This window comes from Actinia tenebrosa, unplaced genomic scaffold, assembly GCF_029948245.1.
Source record: "Actinia tenebrosa isolate PJP-AT-01 unplaced genomic scaffold, QUT_ActTen_1.0 PGA_scaffold12__29_contigs__length_12842862, whole genome shotgun sequence".
NCBI lineage: Eukaryota > Metazoa > Cnidaria > Anthozoa > Actiniaria > Actiniidae > Actinia > Actinia tenebrosa.
Genome location: NW_028292572.1, coordinates 1483882 through 1511062, shown reverse-complemented (window position 1 = coordinate 1511062; position 27181 = coordinate 1483882). Strand labels below are relative to the sequence as shown.

Here is a 27181-nt window from a genome sequence, read left to right as displayed (position 1 = left end):
TGTTTTTTATGAAAAGCACTCAAATGGCAGCCATATTGAAATGTAACCAGGCCTTTCAAGTAAATGCTGCTCTACATCAGCCAGGTCACAATTCAATAGGTCTGTCATAATATATACCCATTTCAATGAAGTTAGTTACATTTTACATTTTTCAACTGCTTGCGATTTGTATCCGCTGAAGTCTTTAAGTGTTGCAGATAGTAAATGTTTTCACACGGTGACCCTCAGCGTTCTCAAAACTAGTCTCCTACGCAGCCGCTATAGGAAGGAAGGAGGAGGAAGCGTTGCGTGACGAAACTAATAGCGGCTGCGAAGGAGACTCAAAACTTGCAAGCTTTGAAGACTAACTTTAAAGAAACGAATATAAACAAACAGGTATTTTTACACAATAACACTGCATACCACTTGGTCTTTATCGAACAGCTCCATGATAACAGATGGCGGGTGTCTCTGGATGTTCTCGAGGCTGTCGTAGATCTGCACGTTGAAGATGAGAGTTTGATCCCACGTTGGACACAATGTCTTCATCCTCGTCTCAGTCACCTGACTCTGGTTTGCGAAAGCCACACGTACGTAAGGATCTGTATTTTCAAAAAAAGTCAGTAATTAATAAATATAGTCGGTATTATTTTGAAACCACATGACGCTCGTCCAAGAATTGTGCGCGCAGACCTAAAGTGCCAAAACCTGAAAGTTAATCTTCGAAAATGCTTTTATTATGATATGTACGTTGTCTTGACTTCTTGGGTATTTATGAAATGTGTTGTCTTGACTTCTTGGGCATTGTTCAAATTTTAGTTCAAAAAGTTTTGTTTGGCGCTTTGATCACTCCCTCGATGGTAAGCTGTTTAATCCCACAAACATGAAAAAGAGCATTGATAGCCCTTCTTTGCCAGGGACTGACACTACCACTACTTACCATTCATTCCTGTCTCGTCACTGGCAGGCAGGTCACGTGCTTGGTAGATGTAAGCCCATAACTGGAACTTATGAGGTTCTGAAAGATAAATACATCAGCAATCACATTATGTAGGCCAACATGATTAGCAATATGTGCTACAGTCACGGTACGGGAATGAGCCAATGAGAGCGCAGCGCGATAGATTTATGCTTATCCCTTCAAGTAGGTGGCAGCAGTCCTCTCACGGCACTGCTCGGCCCGGTACGGTGCGACTCCGCAGGGTATGAACCGGTACGGCATGGCATGGGACGACCTTGCATGGTATGACCCGGTACTGATTTAGTAACTATAACTTTTACTTTTCAAGAATAAAATTTTGACCAGCTTACTTGGAAACGAGACGAACATTCGAGGAGAGAGCACCAAAGCACTTTCGGCTTCCTAGAGACATAACACAACATGCAAATGCAATTTAGTGGACGTCCTGTGTCACTAGAGAAAATGGCAGCCATATGAAGGGGTTTACTATATCATTGAAAATAATTGTCATATAAAATACAATGACTATTACATAACATACATCGCTTTTCAGCTGCACACGTAACAAAGGAGGTAGCTTGGTCCTCTTTGGGTCGAGCTTTGCGCCTCCCTCAGGAACAAGTTTCCTCATCAACCTCCTTCTTCTCACGAAGTCCATCTTTCTCTCCTTCGCGTGGAACTTCATTTTAAAAACAGGAGCGTATTCCCATCCTTCCTGAAGGAGCTTCTGGAAATGAGCCTGGAAACGAAGGAAGCTGATTAAAGAGGGTTTTTCTGACGGTAGCGGTTTAACCAATTGCTTCCCATAAAATGACTTTCACATCCATTTTTTCAGCATTACCTGTTTCTTGGAACTCTCCGGATTTTTGAGGTTTCTCTTTCTCACCCATCGTCTCCTTCTACTCAGATAATAAGCTTTTGGCACAGGACTGTATACTCCATAAGAAAGATCAACCGTGTACTCCCAACCGTCGCTATCCACGGCTCGGTTGGCGTCTACTTGCCATTGCGTTACCCAGTCCCATCCTGGGGGACACTGGACATCGTTTTTGGACGGAGCTTCGTCACCACTCTGTTGACATTAATCGAACATCTTCAGCAAAATTACCGAAGTATTAATGTATAATAACTCTTTTCTCTGGTAAAGTCCATTGTACCCTGATGATTGGCCATCGGTCAAGCCGAAAGCTTTGGTTATTAACTATCCTTGGATTCCAAAGTGTTTTGTGCGTGACACAAAGGGAGATTTGAAGATGGCGTGACTTACCGCGTCTGTCCATGGTACTTTGGCTGCTTTCCATGCACCCCCCGGGAAGTTCCTGTCTTCTTGCTCGTACAGTTCTTCTACGTATGTCTTTCGACCAGCATCTTGGTCAAACATTAGACTACAGGACAAAACAAGCGAGATAATGATGGTTATTATGTATTTATTAATTCATCACCATGTAGTATCACCATAACCATTTATCATCATCATCATCATCATCATTACTATCATGTATCATCAACATCATCATCATCATCATTATCATCAACAATTGTCGTTGTTATCATAATCATGTGTTATAATCATGATCATCGTGTATCATCATCATAATCACCATCACCATCACCATCACCATGTTTCATCATCATGATTATCATAATCATTATGTATCATCATCAACCATTCATCAAGTGTACCTCAATTCAGGCTTCTTTTCCCATTCTCCCAAGAAGTTCCATCCTTCAGGTTCAATAAACTTGTCAGGCTTTAGTTCAAGTTCACCATCAGCACTAGAGAACCCCGGACGAGGACATCCCTTCTTAAACCATTTGGGACCAATCTTCATCTCATTCTCGTACTAAATTTAAAATTAAGCAATTTATCAGACTTTCAAAAGATAGAAAAGAAATATACAAAAAATGAACAATTTCAAGAATCAATATTCTTGTCCAGAATGCCATAAAATCAAATTGCAGATTCGTTTTGCTCTCTTATCTCCCACGCACGTGAAATTCAAAGTGCTGGTCTTATTGATATCACGATTGGTGTTGGTTCGTTGCTAATACTTATTTGTTCCTGTTCCAGTTATTGTTTTGTTTTATTTTTGATGTACTGTTGCTGTTCCTGCTCCGCTGTTATCGTTGGTTGTTTTCTTTTCTGTTGATCGTGTTGTCATTGATGTTGTTAATACTTATGTATTACTATTGTTACGACTTTCGTTATTATTGTTGCTGTTGCTGTTGCTGTTGTTGTTGTTGTCACTGTTGTTATTCCACACTTACAGTTTCAGCATAAACAACAAATTCTCCTTCGCTCTTTCCTCTTGTAGTCCAGTTGTCTTGGTCTTTCTCCAGCCCAAGCCAAATCTCAACACGGACTAGTGCAGGGATTTCTGGATGATCTTTCAGATTGTTCGCCTTCTTGCCAGGATACTGAAACAGACATTTGATGGTTATTGCAAAACACCGTGGTATTGATAACACAGATGATCTAGCTATGTGCATTATATATGGTAATGATGATGATGACACATGATGTTGATAATGATACATGATGATGATGCATGATGATGGTGCATGATGATACATGAACATTGATGATACATGAACATTGATGATACATGAACATTGATGATGATACATAACAACAGTGGTTGATGATGATGATAATGCATGATAACGATGATGGAGATGACTCTAACGAAGATGATACATGATGATGGTACATGATGAAGATGATGATACATAATGATGATGATGATGATGATAGTGATGATGCACGATGATGATGCTGATCCATGATCATGATGACAATATTCCACACTTCTCACCTTCAGTTTGATCTCTACCGGCTTACCACACAGATTTCCACAAGCATCAGGGTTGGCAAAGTACATTACTTCATAAGCAGGTATCCTGTAGTAAGCAATCCTCTCTGATCCACTTATCATCCAAATGATCACGTCTGGTATTGCATTCTGCGGCTGTAATGGCAAGTTCAACAAAAACATTAATGACCATTTCTACGTCCATTCCTAAAGCGTAGGATAAGATTCCCTCGAGGAATGTTCGACGAGGACTAAGGTAGTGGCGAGAAGGGATGACTTTCATTAAGGTACTAGTTCTGGCTAAAATGGGTCTCATTTGAACATAATTTATTCGAATTGTACTCAGTTTATACCAAAAAGCATATGATAACTAACACCTTTATAAAATTTTGTTTCGAAAATGCAAGCCAAAGGTCTCAATAATAACACTCAGAACTGAATCCTAAATGCAACACCTTTGCCTTGACCAGTCTTGATATTCAACTATTCCCATTTTCTGACAAATCCTTCACTTTTAGTTGTGGACCCTAAAAGGTCTAACAGACCTAATCCACCGTTTCCCATTTTAGACCACGCGTCATTCCCTAGAGTATCATTTCCTTTCGCATGTCAAGACACATGATTATGGATATAACTTAAAAAAAGAATCTTATTTAAGGAAATGAAACGTGTTCTAAAATGGGAAAATATTAATGCCGAGATAAATTAGATAGATCCATCCTGTCTTTCTTCTAGTAATCTCACCTCAATGGCCAGATCTTGTAGCCGCTGTAAGTACCCATCCAGTTCTCCGACTGTCTCTGCTACATTGACCTCGGCTTCCGGAGCCTCCAGGCTGTGCTTCAGTTCTGTGGCTTCTATCGCTATCAGTTTCTGTTAGAGATGATAATAAATAGTATAAGAAGGCATAGCAAATGTGTGAAGCTTTCCTCACAATTCTTGGGGTGCAACCACATGACTCAAAATCCTTTGAGATAGGAATAACAATGAAACAGCCGCCATGTTGGTTGTTCTAACAAGAGAAGTCAATGAGGAATGCTTTGTTATCGTCAACCAACATGGCGGCTATGACGTAACATGCACCCTGAAAATAGTCGAGCAGAAAGGCAGGCAAGCGGACAGACAGACAGACAGAGCAACAAAACAGACAGGCAGAATCAGGCAATGAGGTAGGCAGGGAAGGAAGGGAAACAGGGAGGAGAAGAGGTAGGGAGGCAGGATGGCAAACAGACAGACAAGCTGACACACAAGCAGGCAGGCAGATGCAGAGAAATAGACAAACGCTTCTTCTTCATACCAGTTCCTCAGTCCTCAATTTCTCAATCTTGTTGTCCAGTTTGTTGCGATGTCCAGGAAGCTTTAGAATCTCATTATCAAACCTGTCTTGTTCTTTCCTGTAAAGAATACGAAGTCAAGTCAAAAACAAAGCAAAAAAAGGAGATCCACAAGTGACAATAACTTACATGCAATCAGAAATCAGGTGATCAAGCAGTGACGTGACCATGGCAACGAAAGCCATGTCATCGGGTGGTGTTGGTGCATCTAATGCTTCCTTTATAAGAGTCAATGTCATTCCCTATAAATGAGGAAAGGATATCAAGTATTATTTCACGAAGCAAAAAGAAAGGATTCTATATACCCTTGCCTTTTTTCATTAACGCCTCGACAAAAAGGTGCTAACGCTATAGACGTTAGCGAGAAACTAGGAGAATCCATTTTCCATTTAAACAAAATAAACTCTTAAAACTAAGAATATTTAAGACAAATTCATTAGCAACGTCCCGATGAAGTTTAGAAATGTCAGGTGATCTTTACGGAGAGAAAGGAGGTGGGGGGGGGGGGGGGGGGGGGGGGGAACCTGAAACCCTGGGGAAAATCCTATGAAGCACAGAACAAAACCAGCTCTTCCCAACATTAATCTCGGGTTTCGATCTTTAATCTACTGTTGGTAAATTAAGGGATAACTTAGGCTCAGGTCAAACGTCGAACCGAACCTAATTGAAACAATTGATAAAAAGGCGGTCGTCTTTGATGGTATTAGGTTCGGCTCATGAGAGGTTCGACGTTTGACATGAGCCTCAAGTATCTAAATACGTTACCAGTCGATTACACAGCTTGTTCAGGAGATTCAGTGGCTCCAACCTGAATGCGATATCTTCCCAAAAGCTTTCCACACACACGCACGGCTTCTCACTTCCCCAGGGGAGGTAGTGATAGTGGCAACCATCGAAGATAGGGTTCGACGGTGCTGTGTTAGCAGGCGCAACTGAGTCGTCCATCTTGTTACCATAGTTACCTTTAAAAAAGGAAACGTAGGTCACGTGTCGCGATATCCAATAAGCTGGGTGCGTTGTGTCACGTGGCAGTAATGTTGGTGGGAACAAGGGTTTTCTGCGTAGTTTTGCATTCAAGTGCTTTAGCTGATGAATTCATTGCGCATGAGCAAAGGTTAAGAAGTCAATTCTAGACAGCTCTTGTATTGATCATGTCTTACCCCCTCCCCCCTCTTAATTCCTTAGGAGAGTTTTGCAAAGGAGGCGCGGATCGGCAGTCTAAAAATGCACGGTATTTGTCAGTGTAGTTGCTGCTTACCAATGCTGACTTCAAACTCGACAGGTCCGTCTACGTCCTTGACCATTGTTGCATCATAAAAACAGGCAAACAATTTGTACTTCTCGCGTCTCAAGTAAGGCTAGAATATAAGGGTAGTATATGGATATTAATAGCAAGGCCTGCATCTGGGAGGCTCAAGCAAGGCTAAAATATAAGGCCAAAAAAGGATAACTTAGCCATTAATAATGTATCATAAGTATTCCTTAACAATTGAATTACCTGTACACGGATCACATCTTCATTCTCGATAGTCGACACTTCGTTTTCTATTTCGTCGGTTCCTAGTGCAGTGTCGAGCTCCACTAGCACGCGACCACGATATGCCACGCCCTCTCCCTGTAGAAGATAGAAAGCTACTGTTGAATGACGAGAACAGACGACTGATAATTACTGCCGATGAAAGAGATCAATTCGCTACATGGGAATGGCCTCGTTATGACATCATTATACAAGTACATACACTTTCACTTACAATATATCACAATATCACATATCACGCACAATAGTACTCTACACTACTTACAAACTATACCACGTCAACCACAGCACACCCTACCAGGCAGGAAAACAAAACCTACGCTATTAAACCACACCCGCACAAACTACTATTAAAATACAATCTACAATACACTACCGCAACATACCATGGTCACACGATACACCATGGTCACAACCAAACACTCCATAAAACACCTCATACCACTATACAATATTAAGAAGTACACGCACTGTACCACACATCCAAAAAAATATTAACTCACAATTCCTTTGTTCAGTGCTTCATTCTCGTCAGGCAGTTCGCTGAATTCTCGAGGAGAACCATAAAAATTGATGAAACACGGCCCAAACATTGGCGCAAAACCTGAAAACCCAAGTGATGAAATAATCTGAATGTGCCAACCAAGATATGACGAAATAATAATATCAATTGATGGACAGGAAAAAGGTAAGGCCTTGTTAATGGCCGGATGCCAGAATGGAACCGATCCACAAACGCATATTATTTTCCCATTTCAGACCACGTTTCATTCTCTTGAGAATAAGATTCTTCGTTTGAGTTGTATCCAAATCCATGTGTCTTCTGATGCGCAACCGTTAAACAAAAAATAATACTCAAGGGAATGACAAGTGGTATGAAATGGGAAAACATTGCGCCTGAGCAGAGAGGGTCTATTGGTGGTAAGGAGGAAAGTAAGTCCTCATTACCTTCGTCGCCTTGTCCTGAGATAGCAGACAATGACAGGAAAGCCGTGCCAATACAATCATCGTTACCCACTCTATCCCTGAAGAAAGAAACCATAGTAAATGGAATGAATACATAATCGTATTAAAGACTCGACCATCTATTGATAAAAAATCCTCAACATACCAGTCATACATCTGCAGCTTGAGTCGCTCACACATGGACGGGAACTGAAAACAAAACAGTCAATTAGTAAAGACGTGACGTAGAAAGTGGAATCACATGGCCTTATTTGATATCACGTGATCTGATATGACGTAGCGTTTCCTTACCATTAACGGGATTTTCAACTGTTGTTTAAATTTGGGATGGTCGTCCTGGTATTTGATTTCCGTTTCGATCTGAAAAAGAAAAAGAAAACACAAAAACACAAATATTAGCAGCAACAACTAATGTGATGTCGAAGTTTACTAACATCATCAAATGAATTTGAGCCCTGCAACAAAGCCACAATGCTTTGCATCTATTAATTCAAGTAAACAAATTACCTCTTTTCCACAAAAGTTTACTTTTATGTAGGGATCGACCAGACTCTTTGATCCCTCTTCTTCTTCTTTCTGGAGAAACAAATCGAAATATAATCACATAAGACACTTGGTTTCTTTTGGTTTCTCTAATATTGTGCATGCTTGATTATAGAGATTAGTCAATAAGTAGTAAGTACCTTTCCACCTCCAAAAAGTCCTTTGAAGAATTTCTTAACGCTTCTTCCCATACCAGAGTCCACTATAAGTGTAAAATAGTGCATCAGAACTATTCTATCACCACCATCATAGTCGTCGTCATCATCATCATTATGTATCATCATCGCGCATTATCATCGTGTATCATCATCATGCATCATCATCATCATCGTGGGACATCATCATCATGGATCGGATCATCACCATTCATCATCATCATCATCATCACCATTCATCATCTTCATGATGCAGCATCATCATAATGGATCATCATCACCATTCATCATCATCACCATTCATCATCATCACCATTCATCATCATCATGCAACATCATTCATCATCATCATCATGCAGCATCATCAGCATTCATCATATTCAAGAGGCAAAATCATCATCATGGATCATCATCACCATTCATCATCATCACCATCATCATCATCATCACCATTCATCATCATCATGCAACATCACCATTCATCATCTTCCTGATGCAGCATCATCATCATGGATCATCATCACTATTCATCATCATCACCATCATCATCATGCAACATCACCTATCATCATCTTAATGATGTATCATCATTATCATGGATCATCGTCACCATTCATCACCATCCTGCAACATCACCATTCATCATCATCATCATCATCATTTATTAACAACACGTATTATCACCATCATCATGTATGATTATCATCCATTAATCCACACATCAACTGTGTTCTCTTCAGTGGTGTTGGTAGGAGTAATCATCCCCCTACCTTGCCATGCCAGTTTTGTTCCTATACGTTAATGATAATCATTCTCTAGTTATTTGACATACTTTGTGGGATGTCTTCAGCTTGGTATATCTTAACACCGAACACTGCAGGCTGGCGGGACACACCCATGGGCATCAGACAATTTCTGGAAAAGCAATAGTATGGAAAACTGTTCGTAAACATTTCGTATCGTACGATCTTCTGCGCTTCTGTTGCGTGAACAAAGAGGTCGGGGTATTGGGCGTAATATTGTCTAATTTCAGACCATGTGCCATTCCCTTGATAAGATTCCTTTTGTTTGGTATCTACATTCATGTGTCTTCTAATGCATAACCGTTAAACAAAGAAATTATACTCTAGGAAATGACACATGGAATGAAATGGGGAAAAACACTACGTCAAAGGTTAAGAGGTCTTTTTATTGTATTTTCTATCTACTTACGCCTCAATGTCATCCTCTTCGTCATCTTTGGGTGCTGCTTTTGCCTTGGCCTAAAGCACAACCAAGTCAAAACAATCAGGGATTGACGACCATTAAAAAAGTCAGGGCAAGAATTTTGATTAATACTTACTGGTGGCTCGTCACCAGGCCCTAGAACCATGGCTGTGACTTTCAGATAACCCTTAAAAAGACGCAAAGAAATATTAGAAATACGTTAAAAGGAAGGGAAGGGAAGAAAGGAAGGAAATAAGGAAAGGATTGAAGTATAGTAACATTATGTGTTTCCCCTAATAGCCAATCAAATGCGAAGCAAGAAAATGCAGACTAGCCAATCACAATACTTCTATGAGAGCCATTTGAAGATCATGTTAGTGACGTATACCTCACAGGATGGCAGAGCCGGAGTGGGCTTTTAGAAGAAAACAAAAACAAAAAAAACCCAGATATAATTTAGTCCCCTAGCGCTACTCTAAAAACCAACTTTAACCACCTCCCCACTTTGAAAAGAGCTCCACCGTCCCTGAAGAAATCTCTAAGAAAATTCTTACCGCCGGTGATCCACCCACTGCAGACTTGCTCTTCGATTTGCCACCTTCTACACCCTCCTCTGCCTGAAAATAGGGAGCATAGAGTTAACAAGTTCGTGCTAACTCATAGAGTATTAATATTATTACTTTTTATTTTGGACTTACTTCTTCTTCATCACCACCTTCTGTTGAAGGGCTCGTCATCAAGACCCACTTCCTTACGAATGAATGGCCTGTGATGAAAATGGACCGAAAAAGAATTAAACATTATTATCATCATCCTGTAACATCATCATGCCGTATCATCATCATCATCATCGTCATCATCACGTGTCGTTATCATGCATCATCATCATCTTGTATTATCAACTTCATGTATCATCATCATCATCATGCATCATTGTCATGTATCATCATTATTATGTAACATCATCATCATGTATCTTCATCGTGTGTCATCATCTTCATCTTTATCATCATGTATCATCACGTACCATCATTATCATGTATCATCATCATGTATCATCATCATGTATCATCATCATGTATCATCATCAAGCATCATCATCATGTATCATCATGTATCATCATCATGTATCATCATCATTAATTATGTATCATCTTTAGGTATTATCATCATCATGTATCATCATCATCATGTATCATCATCATCATGTATCATCATCATCATGCATAAGACAAAAGTTCATTAGCAAGAAAATTAAATCAAAGCCTTTTCTTACCGCGCATTTCGTAGATGCTCCCAATATCAGACTGCAAACGAACAAATTTATTTAAGCACAGAAATTCAGTGACGGAAAATTCAGAATATTAGATATCTTACCTCGAAGAAGCCGAGTAAAGCATCAGACCTCAACTTTTTGGAGTTGAAAACCTAAACACGAAACATTCAATACATAAGATAATGAGAAATGAAGTAAAATAGAGTAGTCCCCTTAACAGTTCCCTGCACCATCTTGAAAGGCGCCTTTGTATTGAAGTGAGAGGAATGGTGAGCATGTCTCTATCATTGCAAGCTTACCGCTTGGATGCAAAGGCAATTCTCTACTTTCACATCCCCATAATGCTTTGCGTCTTTAGGGGGTAACCAGAGGGTAAAAACCCGCTTATTTTGCTGAAGGCTGATCAGACAATGTTGACAATACCTTGTTTGGTATCCAAACATGAAATGAAGTAGTATAAAACAGAGAAAGATATAAGCTTGAAAACGTTTAAGGTAAATTTTAAACATTTTTTTCGTAAGTCAATACATTTTCTGTAAGACCAAAACTCTTGATGATCTATACACGCAAAAATAACTTGGAATAAACTGATAATCAGTATTGTACAGATAGGAGCAAGTATAGTATAAATTCAATTAAGAAACCTTTCAATTTGGGAGAGTTTTTTGATTGGTTACCCCCCAAAGACGCAAGGCATGATGGGGATGTGAAAGTAGAGAATAGAGGTTTTGCACCATCACGTGACGGCAGCCATGTTAGATGGCAGGAACACAGTACAATCGTTTTACATGAGAAAGAGTTCAATTCTCGAGAGCAAAGGGATTTAATTGTTGCCATCTAACCACAGGCAGCCCAAGCTGTATTATGGGCGTGAGCAGGTGATGGTGCAAAGCCTGTATAATCCTGACTGTTTCCACGTCTATCGTACCTCTAATACGAACAGGTCGTCGAAAAGTTCCGCTTCAGATGAATGGAAATTGAACACAAAGCTCTAGGATTAAAAATAAGGATTAGCTTAATTTTGTTAAATTTAACAATACTTTGGTTTTTTTAGTTAACATAATATTTTCTATTGTTGGATGTATTAAGTTTGGAAAATCCTTGCTCCAAATTTGAGTTCTTTGAGTTTCTAGAGTTCCAAGCATTCCCCAAGGGAGATAAATAGCAAAGACATGGCAGCCATTTTGATGGTATAAACAATGGAAGCGCAACAATCAGAAATATTTTAGTTAAATACCACCAACATGGCGGCGGTGACGTAACGTACAAACAGAGAATACCGCGCCAAAACTCTGGTTAAAATTCCTTCTTTACCTCGTCATACATTGGTTTGTTGGTTGACCTGGCAACCTGGGTTTCTCGCTTCTGATTGGACACAGACACACGAACCACTGGGTGGATGTTGTTTCCTGGTAGCTGTCGACCTTCAATAACTTTGATTCGAATCTGGTCACAAAAGGGAAAAGATTATTATCATAAAGCTTGCATAAAGCAAGGGCGGATCCAGGGTTTTTTGAAGGGGGGTCTCAGGGGTAAATTTTGTGGGCAAAGGAATCCCAGTCGCATTTTTACCACAAGAAGCCCATTTGACCTCAGGAATGACAGGGGGGTCGCGACCCCCCCGACCCACCCCCTGGATCCGCCCTTGTAAAGCGTTGTCCTGTTTAAGCCAAATAAAATGCCAGGAAGTACAGTAGTATAGTGCGTGCCACATATTTAGTATGAACACGCTGGTCTCCAACTTGATCCACTATATACATCATTGTATCATTGTATGCTATGGACACAGGAGAAACTCGGGAAAAACTCGAGACTTGTTGAGTAAGCACTTGCTACAGCTTTTTCTCCCCCTCAAAATTATCTTACGTGTTTTCAGCCACTTCCTGCCTTATTTTACAATGTGAGCGTGACCAATATAGACAACAATTGCAAATAAAGCAGCTATTATCGTAAAAGAAAGAAATACCTGAAAATCTTGAACTTTGTCGGACCATCTGCGCCTTCCTCGCCGAGCGTGACGCTTCCTGTCGAAAAGAGACAGACACCGAGGTATAAGAAATACTTCAAGAATTCAAAATAGGATAAACATTAGATAAGATTAAATAGATGCTTCAGCTTTGCATTAGTAGTGTACGCCCCTCCCCCTGAAATCCAGGTTCCATTGACATTTTTTGGGCAAACGAACATGGTGCATTAGGGCTTAAAATAACGCGGACCGGTAGGTCGCCGGTCACTATCACCGGCCAAATTGGTTCAGCGTTCCTAGCAAAATGTTACTGGTAAAAATGACCAGCAAGGCAAAGTTTTGACAAGACAAGTTCCAATGGTGGGCAGAGCATTATCCGGTGTCCAGCCGTTATTTTAAGCCCTGTATATTGTCTAACTAATTTTGGGAAGTCTATATTATTCCATGTTGTCTTTTGGTACTTTGATGGCTTTTATCGATGGGGATCCTGTGGCTTCAATTGAAGGGAACATAGGCGCCTGTCTCGTCTCCTATCATTCTTACGACGCGTGCTCGATTGTTCGTCAAGCATGCGCAGTAAGAGTATCAAAAGTGCATTGGCGCCAAAACGCACCCACCCACACCTTGGACTCAGGGACACTCGCGACGCCGCTGCTTTGCATCGCTCGGAATCATGTTGACCAACTCAGAATTTATTGTTGAAGGTAACACTATAAAGTGCCTGAATAATTTGGGGATTTAAATAAAGAAAATGTTCTTCCGCGTCTCAAGAATTTCCGCTCCATGATTCCATGCGCGACCAGTTAATGGATCTTTGGAAACTATAGATATTGATGGATAACTATAGACCCCTTGCAGCACTTTGGAATGCAGCTCAATCTGGGGGACAAAACAATAGGTTCCAATTCTCAGGAGATTGGAATTCTTTTGTTTTGTTCCCCAGATCGAGCTGCTTTGACACCACATGCAAGGGGTTTATGCATATAGATGTAGATGTATACATGTACACATGTATGCGTGTGTGTGTATAGTTGTTGACCTCTTTCGCCTTGGTTTTCCAGGTTGTCCAGGCGCTCCACCTTCCTCTTCTCCCCCTTCTTCGTCCCCTTCTTCTCCAGCTTCTGTCTCTCCTCCTTCCTCATCAAATTCATCTCCGCCACCTCCACCGTCACCAGACTCATCTTTTGCGCCTGCCGGAGGTTCATAAATTATCTGTAGGTTACAGGAAGCCTGCGGGAAGAAATAATATTAGTGTTAGACAAGCCTACATGGTGGAAACAAAGCGATTCCTTCGTGGAATAATACTGATGGGTTTAAGCGCCTTGGAATTCTTGCTCTTTGCATGTCCAAAAGGCTTGGCGTTGCGAGGTTTAGTTAAATACTCAAAGAAAAACCTTGGGGTGCAGGTGACGTCATGGCCATCATTTTGGTTGGCCTCGACAAAACTCTTTCTGCTTTTGTCTTTTTTATGTCAATGAAAACACCAGCCACATCTTTTGTCCCTTTTATTCTCGTGGGGAAAAATTCATGCCACCTACTAAAAAGAGGACTTATCATCTTATCCCTGGAGGGGGTGGTCAAATTTAAGGCCCAAAACAGAAGGGAGTGGCCAAACTTTGTATTCTTTCAAGATATGGGATTGAAACCTTGACATATAAAACTGATTCACATATTCCTAATATTTTAAGTTTATGGTTGCCATGGTTACAAGGTATGTGACCTCTGAACTTTGTTTTAAGTGAATTTTGGAAAAAGCTTCTGGAGAGTAGTAGAACTAATTTGTTTGGAAGAAGTTTTTATGGAAATGATTTAGCCTTAGTGCACTCTTCCTGGATCAAACTTGATAACTTGTCAAAATAAACCATGACCCCAATTAAGGCAACTGTGAAATTTGACACCCTTCAATAATTATTGATCTGTAAATAGTTTCCACCTTTTCTAGTTGGATCCAAATGAGGAGCACTATGCTTAATCCATTTACACCCAAATATTTCCTCAGTGAAAACTTTGTACTATTCTCCCAAAAGCATCTTCCAAAAAATCAGAGTTCAAAGGTCACATTATTTGTATCCATGACAACCACCACAACAATGTTCTCACATTGCCTATTTTTGGTATGCCAAAGTTTTTACTTGATAACCCATAACAGAGATGAAATAGAACACCCCTCCTACTTCATTGCTGCCATATCAAATGACCCAGGCCTTAATATACCCGAGTTGGTTCAGTTCAAGGTATGACCCATGAGTATAGTAAGGTGGGGGATGAGTTACTTACAGCAGTCGGGTTGTTTTTGCCATCCTTCAGTGCATACGTTTCCTCAGTTTGCTTTTGCTTTCCTTTCACAAGATCTCGAAGAGGAACCTCACACTGACCAAGAACCCTGAAGAAAAGACAAAAATCAAATCATTACTTTTCGGCGAGTGTGTAAAACCACGTCAAACAACACTGTTAATGAGTTGACAACATTCGCCGTACCATTCGCTACTCTAAGGAGTGTAGTTAAAATAGAGTTTACGGCTAATATAGGGATGTACTAATGCATGGTACTCTATTCTGTACGTACTTGTTGAAGCCGATTTTTTCATAATCTTTGATGACGACGGTCAACTTCTCATCAGGGTTCAGCGGTTTTCCGCTCAAATCCCATTCGAAAGCCTACAAACAAAATTTCTTTGATTAGTTATCGTAATATAATAATAATTTGTAATATATATCTCTATATAAATATTATTACCTTGTTCCACTCAGGATTTAGCTCATCTTTAATGTGGTCAGTCTTGTGTTCAACGCCTTTTAGATTAAAAATGAGATTAGCATTTCATCTTTTATTTCAGTCACAAGTAAGTCTATCTTATGAATACTGCGCGAGCGTAGAAAATGACGACAGAGGTTTTAAGGGATTAATGTGCAGCAACGTTTGCTTCAACAAAACTATAAATAAAGGATAGCTACCTAAACAAAATTTTGCCTATTTGTACAGTGTACAAGAAAAGTTGAATTTCATTGGCGCAAACACCATGCCATTGTCAGCAGCCTTGCAAATCATTTTCGCATGATAAACCAGCTGTGCACACATTACAAAAGTAAATATTGATCCTACTTCTACAACGTTACACGTGCACATATCTTGACACGTGTTTCAGTTTCGTGGTTGCACTATGTGTCTCAATCTGGGAATTATGGCCATTAATGTTTCCAGTCACACGTTTTTTTCCCTCTCGTTTTTTTGGTTAACATTTATCAGGATTCCAGCGAAGTCTGAGTTGAAAAGCTCACTTCTGTCACTCGTCACGCAAAGAGGTTTCAATGTGAGGCTTGGTGAATAATTCTCAGTGATTCATGACAAGAGAAAACAATAAATTTAATTTGGCAGGTGGCCTCGACTGAAACCTTTGTGCGTGACAAGCAAAGAGTATCTCGGAAGTGGGCTTTCGACGGAGGCCAAATAACTTCTGCTGAATACTCCTATTGTGATGATGTACTTATAATTAGTCAGCAAGTTTATTTCAAAAAAAAATTATATATATATATGTATAAAGAAAAATAAAGTCGTTCACATTGCTAAAATTTAAAACATATTTTTCTTACATTTTTGAGGTAAAAAAATTTACTCTTAAGTTAAAATTTATTAACGATAATTAATAATAATTTAAGCTCTAGATATCTAATTGAATTTAAATTATCTATCGGTTCGAATTGATTTAAGGTGGCTGCCTACTTTTGAACGTTCGAATTGAGCCCACGATGAGCGCGCGCTCAAAAACCGCTGAAAAATCTACAAGATTTTATTGAAGAACCATACGTGTTTTGAGCTTCAACAGGGCAAAACCCTCATATTTTGCACGGGACTCTATATTTTTTGATAGCTCATTCGAAAAAACTCCTAAAAATCAAGGTTATATCAAGATTTTAGGAAAAGTTTAAATCAGGAACACGTGAAAAAATAGATTTTTGTAGGGATTTTTGTTCGACTTTATGAGATTTTTTGAGAGCACCGAAACTACAAAATATGACAAATCAATGTATCTCTCTGTCTTTTTGTCGAAAATATCCATGTATTATTGTAGAATGATTGACTAGCCTTCATTCATGCAATCATATAGTCTGCAAATAACTATTATCTTATTCATCTTAATTTTTTTCTAATCACTTCCGGTGGCGCAATTTTTACTCCAAAAGCTCGTGCGTAGGCTTCCATTAAATGCTGATTATCTCAAAAACGAGCTCGGGACACCCTATTTTTCTTTCCAGATTTGGAATCAGCATTAAATTTCAATTCGGAAAATCGAAGTTTTAAAAAAAGCTTAAATCAATTTCCAAAAGTAGGCAGTCACCTTAATAAACTTCTAAGACAGCAAACAAAATGTCTCTAAGAGACGCGAGTGTATTTTTAACTATTCAACGTTCATACATTCGAATATAATCGCTGAACAAACAAATGTACAAAATGTCTCTAAGAGACGCGAGTGTATTTTCAAATATTCAACGTTCATACATTCGAATCGCTGAACAAACAAATGTACAAATATAACGAGCTGAAACAATTTGCATACATAATTAGTATGGGGTGCCATTACCGCCAATATTCAGCTACTGGTTTATGTTTATGATCCTCTAAAGATGGAGCTTGTAATTTCATTAATGGAGCTTTTTTCTTGAAATGATGCTTTGAACACGAAGCATCCGATATTAAAATGGAGCTGTTTTTATCAATATTGGAGACTTAATTTTGTCAAATGGTGCTTTGAAATTTATGGAGCCGTTTTCATGCAGCTTTCGGGTTTTTATTATGCAGCCTCTTTCATGCAGCCTCTTTTATGTGCAGCCTCTTTCATGCAGCCTCTTTCATGCAGCCTCTTTCATGCAGCCTCTTTTATGTGCAGCCTCTTTTATGTGCAGCCTCTTTTATGTGCAGCCTCTTTTATGTGCAGCCTCTTTTATGTGCAGCCTCTTTTATGTGCAGCCTCTTTTATGTGCAGCCTCTTTTATGTGCAGCCTCTTTTATGTGCAGCCTCTTTTATGTGCAGCCTCTTTTATGTGCAGCCTCTTTTATGTGCAGCCTCTTTTATGTGCAGCCTCTTTTATGTGCAGCCTCTTTTATGTGCAGCCTCTTTTATTGCAGCCTCTTTTATGCAGCCTCTTTTATATGCAGCAGTCTGGTGACGACTCGCGCTTGTATGGCCGAGCTGGCTTGGGGCCTAATCAAAACACAATGGCCGAATACATCGACGCAACTCAGCTCGTGGTCAACAAAATTCAAAACGTTTGCCAAAATCTTTCGGGTGAATTTGACTTAAATGATACGCTAGAGTGTATTAATTTAATCATAGAAGCTGTCAACTATTTAGATTCTGTGACTAGATTACCAGAAGATATTTATCAAGATCTTTCAGAGGCCAAACGATTGATAGAAAAATCAAGCTCTACTTCTACAAGAACGAATAGGATAAATACAAATTTACCTGGAAGGCCTTCATATAACATATCGCAAGATAAGTTGCAATCACTTGTTAACTTAGGTTTCAAAGTTCCACAAATATCTGAGTTTACTACATGTTTCTACCAGAACTATTGAGCGACGTCTTGCACAATATAATATTTCTGTAAGGTTGTACAGTAACATTGCCGATGATGAACTAGATATGCAAATTCAAGAGATTAAACACTTTAATCCTAACTGTGGATCTAAAAATCTTGTTGGATACCTTGCATGTCGAGGCATCAAAGTCCGAAGAGAAAGAATAAGGCAGTCTTTACGTAGAGTTGATCCACTTGGAGTATCAGTACGCAAATGCACTGCTATTCGTCGCCGGGTCTATTCTGTATCTCGCCCATCAACTCTACGTAAATTAAATTTGCATATCTAGTTCATCATCGGCAATGTTACTGTACAACCTTACAGAAATATTATATTGTGCAAGACGTCGCTCAATAGTTCTGGTAGAAACATGTAGTAAACTCAGATATTTGTGGAACTTTGAAACCTAAGTTAACAAGTGATTGCAACTTATCTTGCGATATGTTATATGAAGGCCTTCCAGGTAAATTTGTATTTATCCTATTCGTTCTTGTAGAAGTAGAGCTTGATTTTTCTATCAATCGTTTGGCCTCTGAAAGATCTTGATAAATATCTTCTGGTAATCTAGTCACAGAATCTAAATAGTTGACAGCTTCTATGATTAAATTAATACTCTCTAGCGTATCATTTAAGTCAAATTCACCCGAAAGATTTTGGCAAACGTTTTGAATTTTGTTGACCACGAGCTGAGTTGCGTCGATGTATTCGGCCATTGTGTTTTGATTAGGCCCCAAGCCAGCTCGGCCATACAAGCGCGAGTCGTCACCAGACTGCTGCACATAAAAGAGGCTGCACATAAAAGAGGCTGCACATAAAAGAGGCTGCACATAAAAGAGGCTGCACATAAAAGAGGCTGCACATAAAAGAGGCTGCACATAAAAGAGGCTGCACATAAAGAGGCTGCACATAAAAGAGGCTGCACATAAAAGAGGCTGCACATAAAAGAGGCTGCACATAAAAGAGGCTGCACATAAAGAGGCTGCACATAAAAGAGGCTGCACATAAAAGAGGCTGCACATAAAAGAGGCTGCACATAAAAGAGGCTGCACATAAAAGAGGCTGCACATAAAAGAGGCTGCACATAAAAGAGGCTGCACATAAAAGAGGCTGCACATAAAAGAGGCTGCACATAAAAGAGGCTGCACATAAAAGAGGCTGCACATAAAAGAGGCTGCACATAAAAGAGGCTGCACATAAAAGAGGCTGCACATAAAAGAGGCTGCACATAAAAGAGGCTGCACATAAAAGAGGCTGCATGAAAGAGGCTGCATGAAAGAGGCTGCACATAAAAGAGGCTGCATGAAAGAGGCTGCATAATAAAAACCCGAAAGCTGCATGAAAACGGCTCCATAAATTTCAAAGCACCATTTGACAAAATTAAGTCTCCAATATTGATAAAAACAGCTCCATTTTAATATCGGATGCTTCGTGTTCAAAGCATCATTTCAAGAAAAAAGCTCCATTAATGAAATTACAAGCTCCATCTTTAGAGGATCATAAACATAAACCAGTAGCTGAATATTGGCGGTAATGGCACCCCATAAATTAACACATACATTGGTTTTCCTCGTGTTCCCATTACTAAGAGAATTTATTTTTTCTGGCTAGAAATTTATTGACAAAATAAAAGTATACATTCAATTTATCCTTGAGCGTTCGAAATCTAAATTAAATTATTCAATTAAGATCTCTTTATTACTTAAATTTGCCAAGTTAAATTATTATAAGATAACAGTCCGAAAACAGATAGAGAAATCTATAAGCATAATGTTCATAATGAATGGTCTCAGATAAGCGTGAAGCCAATACAATGCGTCGAGTCTATTAAACATCAGCTGGGAAGCCCTTTGCTAAACAACCAAGATTATTACTTATTTCCTATTTATGCTAAGCGAAGTGACGAGTTAATTTGTGTTACTTTGTTTTTTCTAAGGGATTAAATAAATAATTTAACGGTTAAAGTCTTGTAAACTTCATACTTGACGTGGTCGAGTGAACAAATAATTTATTCAAGCGTTTGGTTAAAGTGATTCGACGCCGAAATATATTGACCAACAGCAAGCACGATAATAATAAAAAAATCCTGTTCCTAGCCAATAAAATAGCTGACATTAACCAGAAACATGTCAGTATTGGTGATATATTAAAGAAAGATTGTATATCTACATTCCTCTTTAAAACATTTTGATTGAAAACGGTTGAATGGTTAATTGAAGTGATATTTGGTCCGTTCTACTGCATTTGAGGAATCATAATTTGGTCTTCAATTCTTAAAACCCAAACTACTTTTAAGCCTTCCTAATTCATATTTACTTTTTAAGTGAGAGTATTACTAGTGAAGGTCAAAAGCATTTTAAACAGCATAAAAAGAGCAGTTGATTTGAAAATATTTGAGTTGGAGTACAAGAATCTTGCAAGATGAAAGATTGTGATTTTGACAAATCTTGTACATTGAATTAACATTCTACTTCATATAACTTATACAACACAGTATCAAAGGATGTAGCAACAGAAAATTTACAAGGTATAAAAATAAGAAGATAGATGCACCATGCTTGAGGTACAGAGTTGTAAATTGGTTTAACGATAAAGCTTTGAAATGTTCGAGGTCATTCCAAAGCTTCTTCTAAGATATTTTAAATTTAAGTGTAAATTGTTAGTACTGAAAGAGTACAATAACACTACAGAATATAGAGTCCTAGGTAAAGATATATGAAGAAGCAAATATAAAGCTAGGAAAAGGAAAAAAGGAAAAATAATAAATATTCAAGAGTGAAAGCTTAGCTACCGACCTTGAAAACTAAGTTTCGCATACGGATCGCTTTTGCCACGGAAGTCAACGTCAGGCAAGTTGGTTGCCTTCTGTACTGTTACTCTAAGCATTGCTGGTGCTTGTATCGAATTTCATGGACAAGTTACGAAGCAAGCAAAAACCAAGTAAGATTCGCCAACGCCTTGAGCGAAGCTTCTGTGTTCTGCTCCAATTCCGCTGCCACGCCAGTTAGAACACTGTACTCTGCACGGAAACTTTATCCTTGCAAAATAAATACCTAGGCGACCCAAAGGGGCAGTTGAATGAGTGATAGTATGAAAAGAATCTGTCACGCCCGACTCGTCCTGTTTCACGCCATCTCGTGGTTTTCTTATTGTCACGCAGTCTGACATACTTGAAAACCTAGAAGTAAAGGGAAAATGTTCTTGATATTTTCTAAAATAAAAACTCAAAAACCTGTAAAATCTTTTTTTAGGGAAAAACTTGCAAATTTATTCCTAAGATCGCAAGTGTGTGCAATATTGTTAGAGCATTTCAATATCAGTGATGAAGATGATGTTTTATGGGATCCATTTTTTACATGTCGAATGTTAGGTCAAAAATTTAATATAAAGTGTTATACAGACCCCATCTATACCAGAAGATTGTACTACCAAATGCGCAATGTTAGGAAATTTGCACTTTTATTCATTATTATCATAGCTATACTCGAAAAATGTTATGGTTTCAAACATGGAAAAAAACATCAATTTTCAGTTTTTTACTTTTATGTTACCACTGTTTTTATTGCTATGCGTTGATCGGGACAACAGATTAGGCTATAGACTACTGTCAATCAGAGTATGTAAAGGTGCGAACAATTTATTTGATTGACGGTAGTCTGTTGCCTAACAAGCCCCACGCGGCCTCTGGCACCCAGGGTATCTATTGCCCGGTTTCCCTATCGATATCGCGCGGTCGTCTCGACTAGCGAATAAAGTGGTCGCAATCTCGTACCCAGAGCCCTTATTTCTTACAGCGCCGGTTTGCCGAGGAGCATGCGCAGTAAGAAATAAGGGATTAGCAATGGTGGTAGAGTTCCGAGCATGCGCAATAGTTTCCCCATTGTTTGGAAGAAAAAAGCAGTTTCGTAAATTCGTTGTTTTTAATGCAATTGATAAAAAGATGTGAAAATTGGGTTTTGTAGTCCAACTGAGCTTTTTCAGAGAAAAAAGTCCGAAAGGTTTTTTGTGTAATTTCAGGTAACTTGCTGCGTGTTAGCTCGCCTGTATTCACAGTACAGCTGTGGCATAGCTGTACTTTTCAAAGAAAAATGCCAAATTAATATTGAACAAATATAGGATGCGGAAATTAAACCTGATGATATACCTGTAGAATATTCTTATTTCTATAAATATTCTACTCTCGGTACCGAAGCTCTCCGGAATAGAATGTCAGTCAAAATTGCATTATATCTCAAAATTATCTGTATATATAATGTTGTTGAGAAGTGAGCTTCATTTCTACAAAATTTTCATATTCAGTTGTCGAATGGTAGCAAGGGACGTTGTGCATGGTACATTTTTTTATTCCTACCAATAAATGTATTTGGTGATACATGTTTGTGCCATACATGAAGTTGTCGTACTATTAAAGCGTCGTAATCAAGTCTGAAATTTAAGATAACGTAGCTTTATATTTAAGGTATCACAGCACTTAATTTATAAAAACTTCTATCAATATTTATAGTTTTTTTTTTGTTTTTTTTTTTTTGACAAAATAAAAAGGATTTAACATTTGATATTCAGGCCAAATGAAAGAGAAGGAAACTTAGACACCGTCAGTTTGAAAACCGGCGTTTGTATACTGACGTTTTGGCTGTGTTGCTATGATCTTAATAAACAAAAACCTCATGAAGTATCACAATTTAACGACACAAAAATAAATAATAATAGTAAAACTCAAATAAATAAAAGGAAACCAGGTGACCGTAACGAAGTCTTAAAGTATTTCATAAACCATTTCCACGCTCTGCTTCATTTACCACAACAGACGCGAATCCATCTTGCAATATCGGCTTAAAATGGACGCCTTATTTTCTGGGCTTTAAACATGCTCAAACTCGTCGTACTATCGGCGAGTAATCTCAGAGATGTGGATTTTGGGCCTTCTAACAAGAGCGACCCTTACGTAAAGGCCACATTTCGAGGTAAGAGGGTGCTGACTGATACTTTGAAATTCATATGACTAACATCTATAGAACTATTGGATCCGAACTATTGTTATAGCACAACAGCTTTGTATTTTAAGTTGAACTAACCCGATAACACAAAAATCCATAAAACTCAGAAAAACACTAAGATGAAAGTCAGAATGACAAAATTTTACGTTCAACTGATACCAGTGAATACTGTATTTGTTTGATTAAGTTTACTCTAAAACGAGCGATAGAATTTTTTACGGCCCGGAGACTCACATTTTTTACATTTTCAAAAAATATATATAATTAGACTCATATAGTCTTTAGTTTGCCCCAAGAGCAAAAGCTTATTGAAGAGGCTCACTAACGGCTTTTCAAAAACAATTTCAACAATTCTAGTGTAGATAAATAATTGTCGATGATTTATCAAACATTATTTTTTAATATCTTATAGTCAAAACACTTGAAATAGCTATCACGGTCTAGTCTTTTGATTATTCCGCTCGCGGGGTAATTGTTCAGTTATTTCTGTAGTGTTATAACACTTTAGTCTTCACTTTCTTTTTGAAAAAAATGTAAAGCTGAGTAGGTTTGACTAATTTTTTTCATTTCTGTGAAGATCCTTTGCCACTGAACAATAATATATATTTCGGAAAAAAAAAGAAAACAATAAAGTTAACGGAAAGTTTAAAAGCCCTATTTGCATAATGGTTTCAAAATTTATTAAAATACAAAATAATTTTCCTCGCCTGGGTTCATCTGAACGACGCACCCATAATGGATGCTCATCAACACGTCTATTCCATGCATTTACTTCTTACTTTGCGTCCAGCAAACTCGTGAACGACGCACCCATAATGGATGCTCATCAACACGTCCATTTTATGCATTTACTTATTATTTTGCGTCCAGCAAACTCGAGATCTATATCTGAATATTTCATATTTTCGCCTTATGTAATATTTCTGATTAATTCTGTATTTTATAATTGGTTCATATACACTTATTTCAATGATGTTAGTCACCAAAAACCTAGAAAGCTGAGATCACTGAGCATCATGGGAAACTTTTCATATCAAAAAAAGTATATATATGCAAAGCTTTTTTAATACATGCAGCTCGATGATGCTCAGAAGAGGTGAGACTGTAAATGGTAAAAGATTCGCAAGTCCATGAGCAGTTATCGAGCGGTTGAACTTGTAAAATGAATCTACCCATAATCCTTGTCGGCCTCAGCTTTATAGTTTTTCAGGTGACTAACTTTACTGAAATAAGTGTATTTTAATCACAATATTAATCAAAATGAGTAAAATGCACAGGTTTTGGTTGAATAGTTGAATACTATTATAACGCGCATGTGAGACTAATTAAGGCTAAGCAAAGAGAAATCGAAACTGGAGTATTATGCTATGAAGAAAAACAGAGATAACTGTCCATCCTCCCTTTACTACTTTAAAAAGTGCTCCGCCGTCTCTGATAATCAGGTGTATTGATACTAAGTTTATTTTAATTGATGCCAAGTGTTTGTAAAGCTCAGACTATGATCAGGATGGCTAAATCACTAAATCAAACAATGCACATTAGTTAAATGAAGTACTAGTAGTCCAAAATGATTCACATTAAAGCTATTCTCTACTTTCACATCCCCATAATACCTTGCGTCTTTGGGGGGTAACCAATCAAAAAACTGTCCCAAATTGAAATTTTTCTTAATTGAATTTATACTATACCTGCTTTTATCTGTACAATACTGATTATCAGTTTATTCCAAGTTACTTTTGCGTGTACAGACCATCAAGAGTTTTGGTCTTACAGAAAATGTATTGAATTACGAAAAAATGTTTAAAATTTACCTTGAACGTCTTCAAGCTTCTATCTTTTTCTGTTTTTTACTTCTTCATTTTATTTTTGGATACCAAACAAGGTATTGTCAACATTGTCTGATCAGCCTTCAGCAAAATAAGCGGGTTTTTACCCTCTGGTTACCCCCCAAAGAAGCAAAGTATTACGGGGATGTGAAAGTAGAGAATTGCTTGGTACATTTTCATAGGTAATTTGCCATTACGCCGAAAAAAAATGCAAACGAGACCGGAAATGACGTCCATTGATAGTGACAAAATACTTATTCCTTTGAGCACAACCTATTTTACTACTTATAGTACACTCAACAAAATTACTCGACTCTGATTGGTCGGGAGGAGTACAATTATAGCGTTAATTGTACTCCGTAGGAGTACCGAATTAAGTTGCTATGGCAACACGGCCAAAACAATGTCAAAACATTTATTTTCTATCATTTTGTACTTAAAAAACATAAACAAAATTTTAAAGCCGTAAGAACTAATCTTTTTTATGCATTTCAGTTGCGCGATGGACTGAATAGACAAAGGTGAACGGCGTCGATGCGCATTTTTTACTGAAATTTTGTTGAGTGAACTATAAACAAAAAAATCGCACGATCTTCTCGTACAATTTGGAATCAATAGACACTCGTAATGTTTTGAAAGTTCTTTAATTGCACTCGCCTAAAGGCTCGTGCAATTACAAGAACTTTCAAAACATTACTCGTGTCTATTAATTTCCAAATTGTACTCGAGATCGTGCGATTTCCTATACTTACTACTTACAGTTGTTTTTTTTTTTGGCTTGGTTGGAGTGGATCAGATTTAATCCATCATGACTAATACGAGCTGCTGACTTCATTCCAATAAAATCAAGAACTAATTACACTGGTCCAATCTCTTTATTATCGAACAGGAGAAGAGAGAAAGACAGCTTACATCGAAAATAATCTCAACCCTGTGTGGAAAGAAGAAAATGTAAGATCGTAAAACAAGAGTTAGAGACATTATTCATCACCATTTGGTCGGAGTACTTTTATAGACCCCTTAAAGCACGTCGGAACGCAGATTAATTTGGAGGACACAACAATAGATTTCCAATTCTCAGGAGACTCAAATTCTTTTGTTTTGTCCTCCAAATTGAGCTGCTTTGACGTCACATGCAAGGAGTATATTACCGACATAATAAAGATTGACTGATCCCGAACTCCCATAAGGCATGACTGTCTTTTTGTGGACCCAATTATTAATAAATACTAGTAGTTGCTGCTTTCAGTCGACTACTTCTACTATACGGCGGCCATCTTGGATCGCAAGGCATTATGAAACGTCCATAATGTGATACCTGACAAGTTGTCTATGCATTACTAATCTCCCCTTCAATGGTATTAAGAACCCATGTATGCCCCCACCCCTCCCCCTACACGGTCCCTTACACGAATAAAACAATACAGGCTTATCGTCCTTGTTTCAAATTTATTTTAGAATAACGTCTTGGAATGGGACGTCAGTGGACAAGCTCTTTCTTCCAGTGATGAGGTTGATGTCAAAGTGAAAGACTGGGAAAAAATCTTTCAAAGAAAGTAAGTTAACATGCGTGCTGGAATGGCGGCGCTCAATCTAGTTATCCTACTTTTTGGGGGAGGGGGGTGGAGAGGTAATGATATTTTCTAAAGAAAGAAAAAAAAAAAAAAAAAATCTACCCTCGGTGTTATAGAAAAATTGTCTCTGATACACCGAATCAAAATATGGCGACCAATTTGAATAACTATTGCACTGCACTGACTAGCGGCTGACTATGTATCACTATATTTCACAGCTGAAATTTCAGTTTACCAATCAGACTGCGCATTATCGATTATGATGTACTGATTTGTTTGACAGAATTCTTGGTCAAGTAACGATATCATTGGGAGAACTACTGAAGACTAAAGATTACACATTGGAACGTACCTATCCACTTCTAGACAAATATGACAGAGCTACCACAGTGAGTAACATTTACCGGTTTTCCTCTTCGTAAAAAGCTATATCTAAATTTAATCTGGCTTAAAAGTCATAAGCCAGTGGT

The 27181-nt window shown here is 38.3% G+C and overlaps 2 protein-coding genes across 4 annotated transcripts in view; one reads left to right on the top strand and one right to left on the bottom strand.

Moving 5' to 3' along the window:
- LOC116291256 (myoferlin) overlaps positions 1-21339 on the bottom strand; it is a 36947-nt gene extending 15608 nt beyond the window's left edge. For both annotated transcript variants that reach the window (XM_031698404.2, XM_031698405.2), the window contains exons 1-36: positions 21110-21339; positions 15474-15529; positions 15303-15394; positions 15014-15119; positions 13776-13966; positions 12737-12794; positions 12085-12216; positions 11699-11761; positions 10872-10922; positions 10771-10801; positions 10193-10260; positions 10049-10111; positions 9631-9681; positions 9501-9550; positions 9121-9203; positions 8274-8335; positions 8098-8166; positions 7882-7950; positions 7736-7779; positions 7573-7649; positions 7128-7228; positions 6586-6702; positions 6346-6445; positions 5853-6049; positions 5217-5329; positions 5051-5147; positions 4498-4626; positions 3757-3909; positions 3209-3358; positions 2624-2784; positions 2208-2325; positions 1782-2012; positions 1482-1679; positions 1291-1342; positions 920-997; positions 403-581 (exon numbers count right to left, since the gene is read on the bottom strand). In XM_031698404.2, the coding sequence (XP_031554264.2) occupies positions 403-581; positions 920-997; positions 1291-1342; positions 1482-1679; positions 1782-2012; positions 2208-2325; positions 2624-2784; positions 3209-3358; positions 3757-3909; positions 4498-4626; positions 5051-5147; positions 5217-5329; positions 5853-6049; positions 6346-6445; positions 6586-6702; positions 7128-7228; positions 7573-7649; positions 7736-7779; positions 7882-7950; positions 8098-8166; positions 8274-8335; positions 9121-9203; positions 9501-9550; positions 9631-9681; positions 10049-10111; positions 10193-10260; positions 10771-10801; positions 10872-10922; positions 11699-11761; positions 12085-12216; positions 12737-12794; positions 13776-13966; positions 15014-15119; positions 15303-15394; positions 15474-15529; positions 21110-21200 (3681 nt within the window). In that variant the 5' untranslated portion in view covers positions 21201-21339. The remainder of the gene's footprint in view (positions 1-402; positions 582-919; positions 998-1290; positions 1343-1481; positions 1680-1781; positions 2013-2207; positions 2326-2623; positions 2785-3208; positions 3359-3756; positions 3910-4497; positions 4627-5050; positions 5148-5216; positions 5330-5852; positions 6050-6345; positions 6446-6585; positions 6703-7127; positions 7229-7572; positions 7650-7735; positions 7780-7881; positions 7951-8097; positions 8167-8273; positions 8336-9120; positions 9204-9500; positions 9551-9630; positions 9682-10048; positions 10112-10192; positions 10261-10770; positions 10802-10871; positions 10923-11698; positions 11762-12084; positions 12217-12736; positions 12795-13775; positions 13967-15013; positions 15120-15302; positions 15395-15473; positions 15530-21109) is intronic.
- Positions 21340-23119: 1780 nt separating this feature from the next.
- Positions 23120-27181, top strand: part of LOC116291300 (myoferlin) — a 43846-nt gene continuing 39784 nt past the window's right edge. For both annotated transcript variants that reach the window (XM_031698466.2, XM_031698465.2), the window contains exons 1-4: positions 23120-23278; positions 26027-26088; positions 26596-26693; positions 26995-27100. In XM_031698466.2, the coding sequence (XP_031554326.2) occupies positions 23182-23278; positions 26027-26088; positions 26596-26693; positions 26995-27100 (363 nt within the window). In that variant the 5' untranslated portion in view covers positions 23120-23181. The remainder of the gene's footprint in view (positions 23279-26026; positions 26089-26595; positions 26694-26994; positions 27101-27181) is intronic.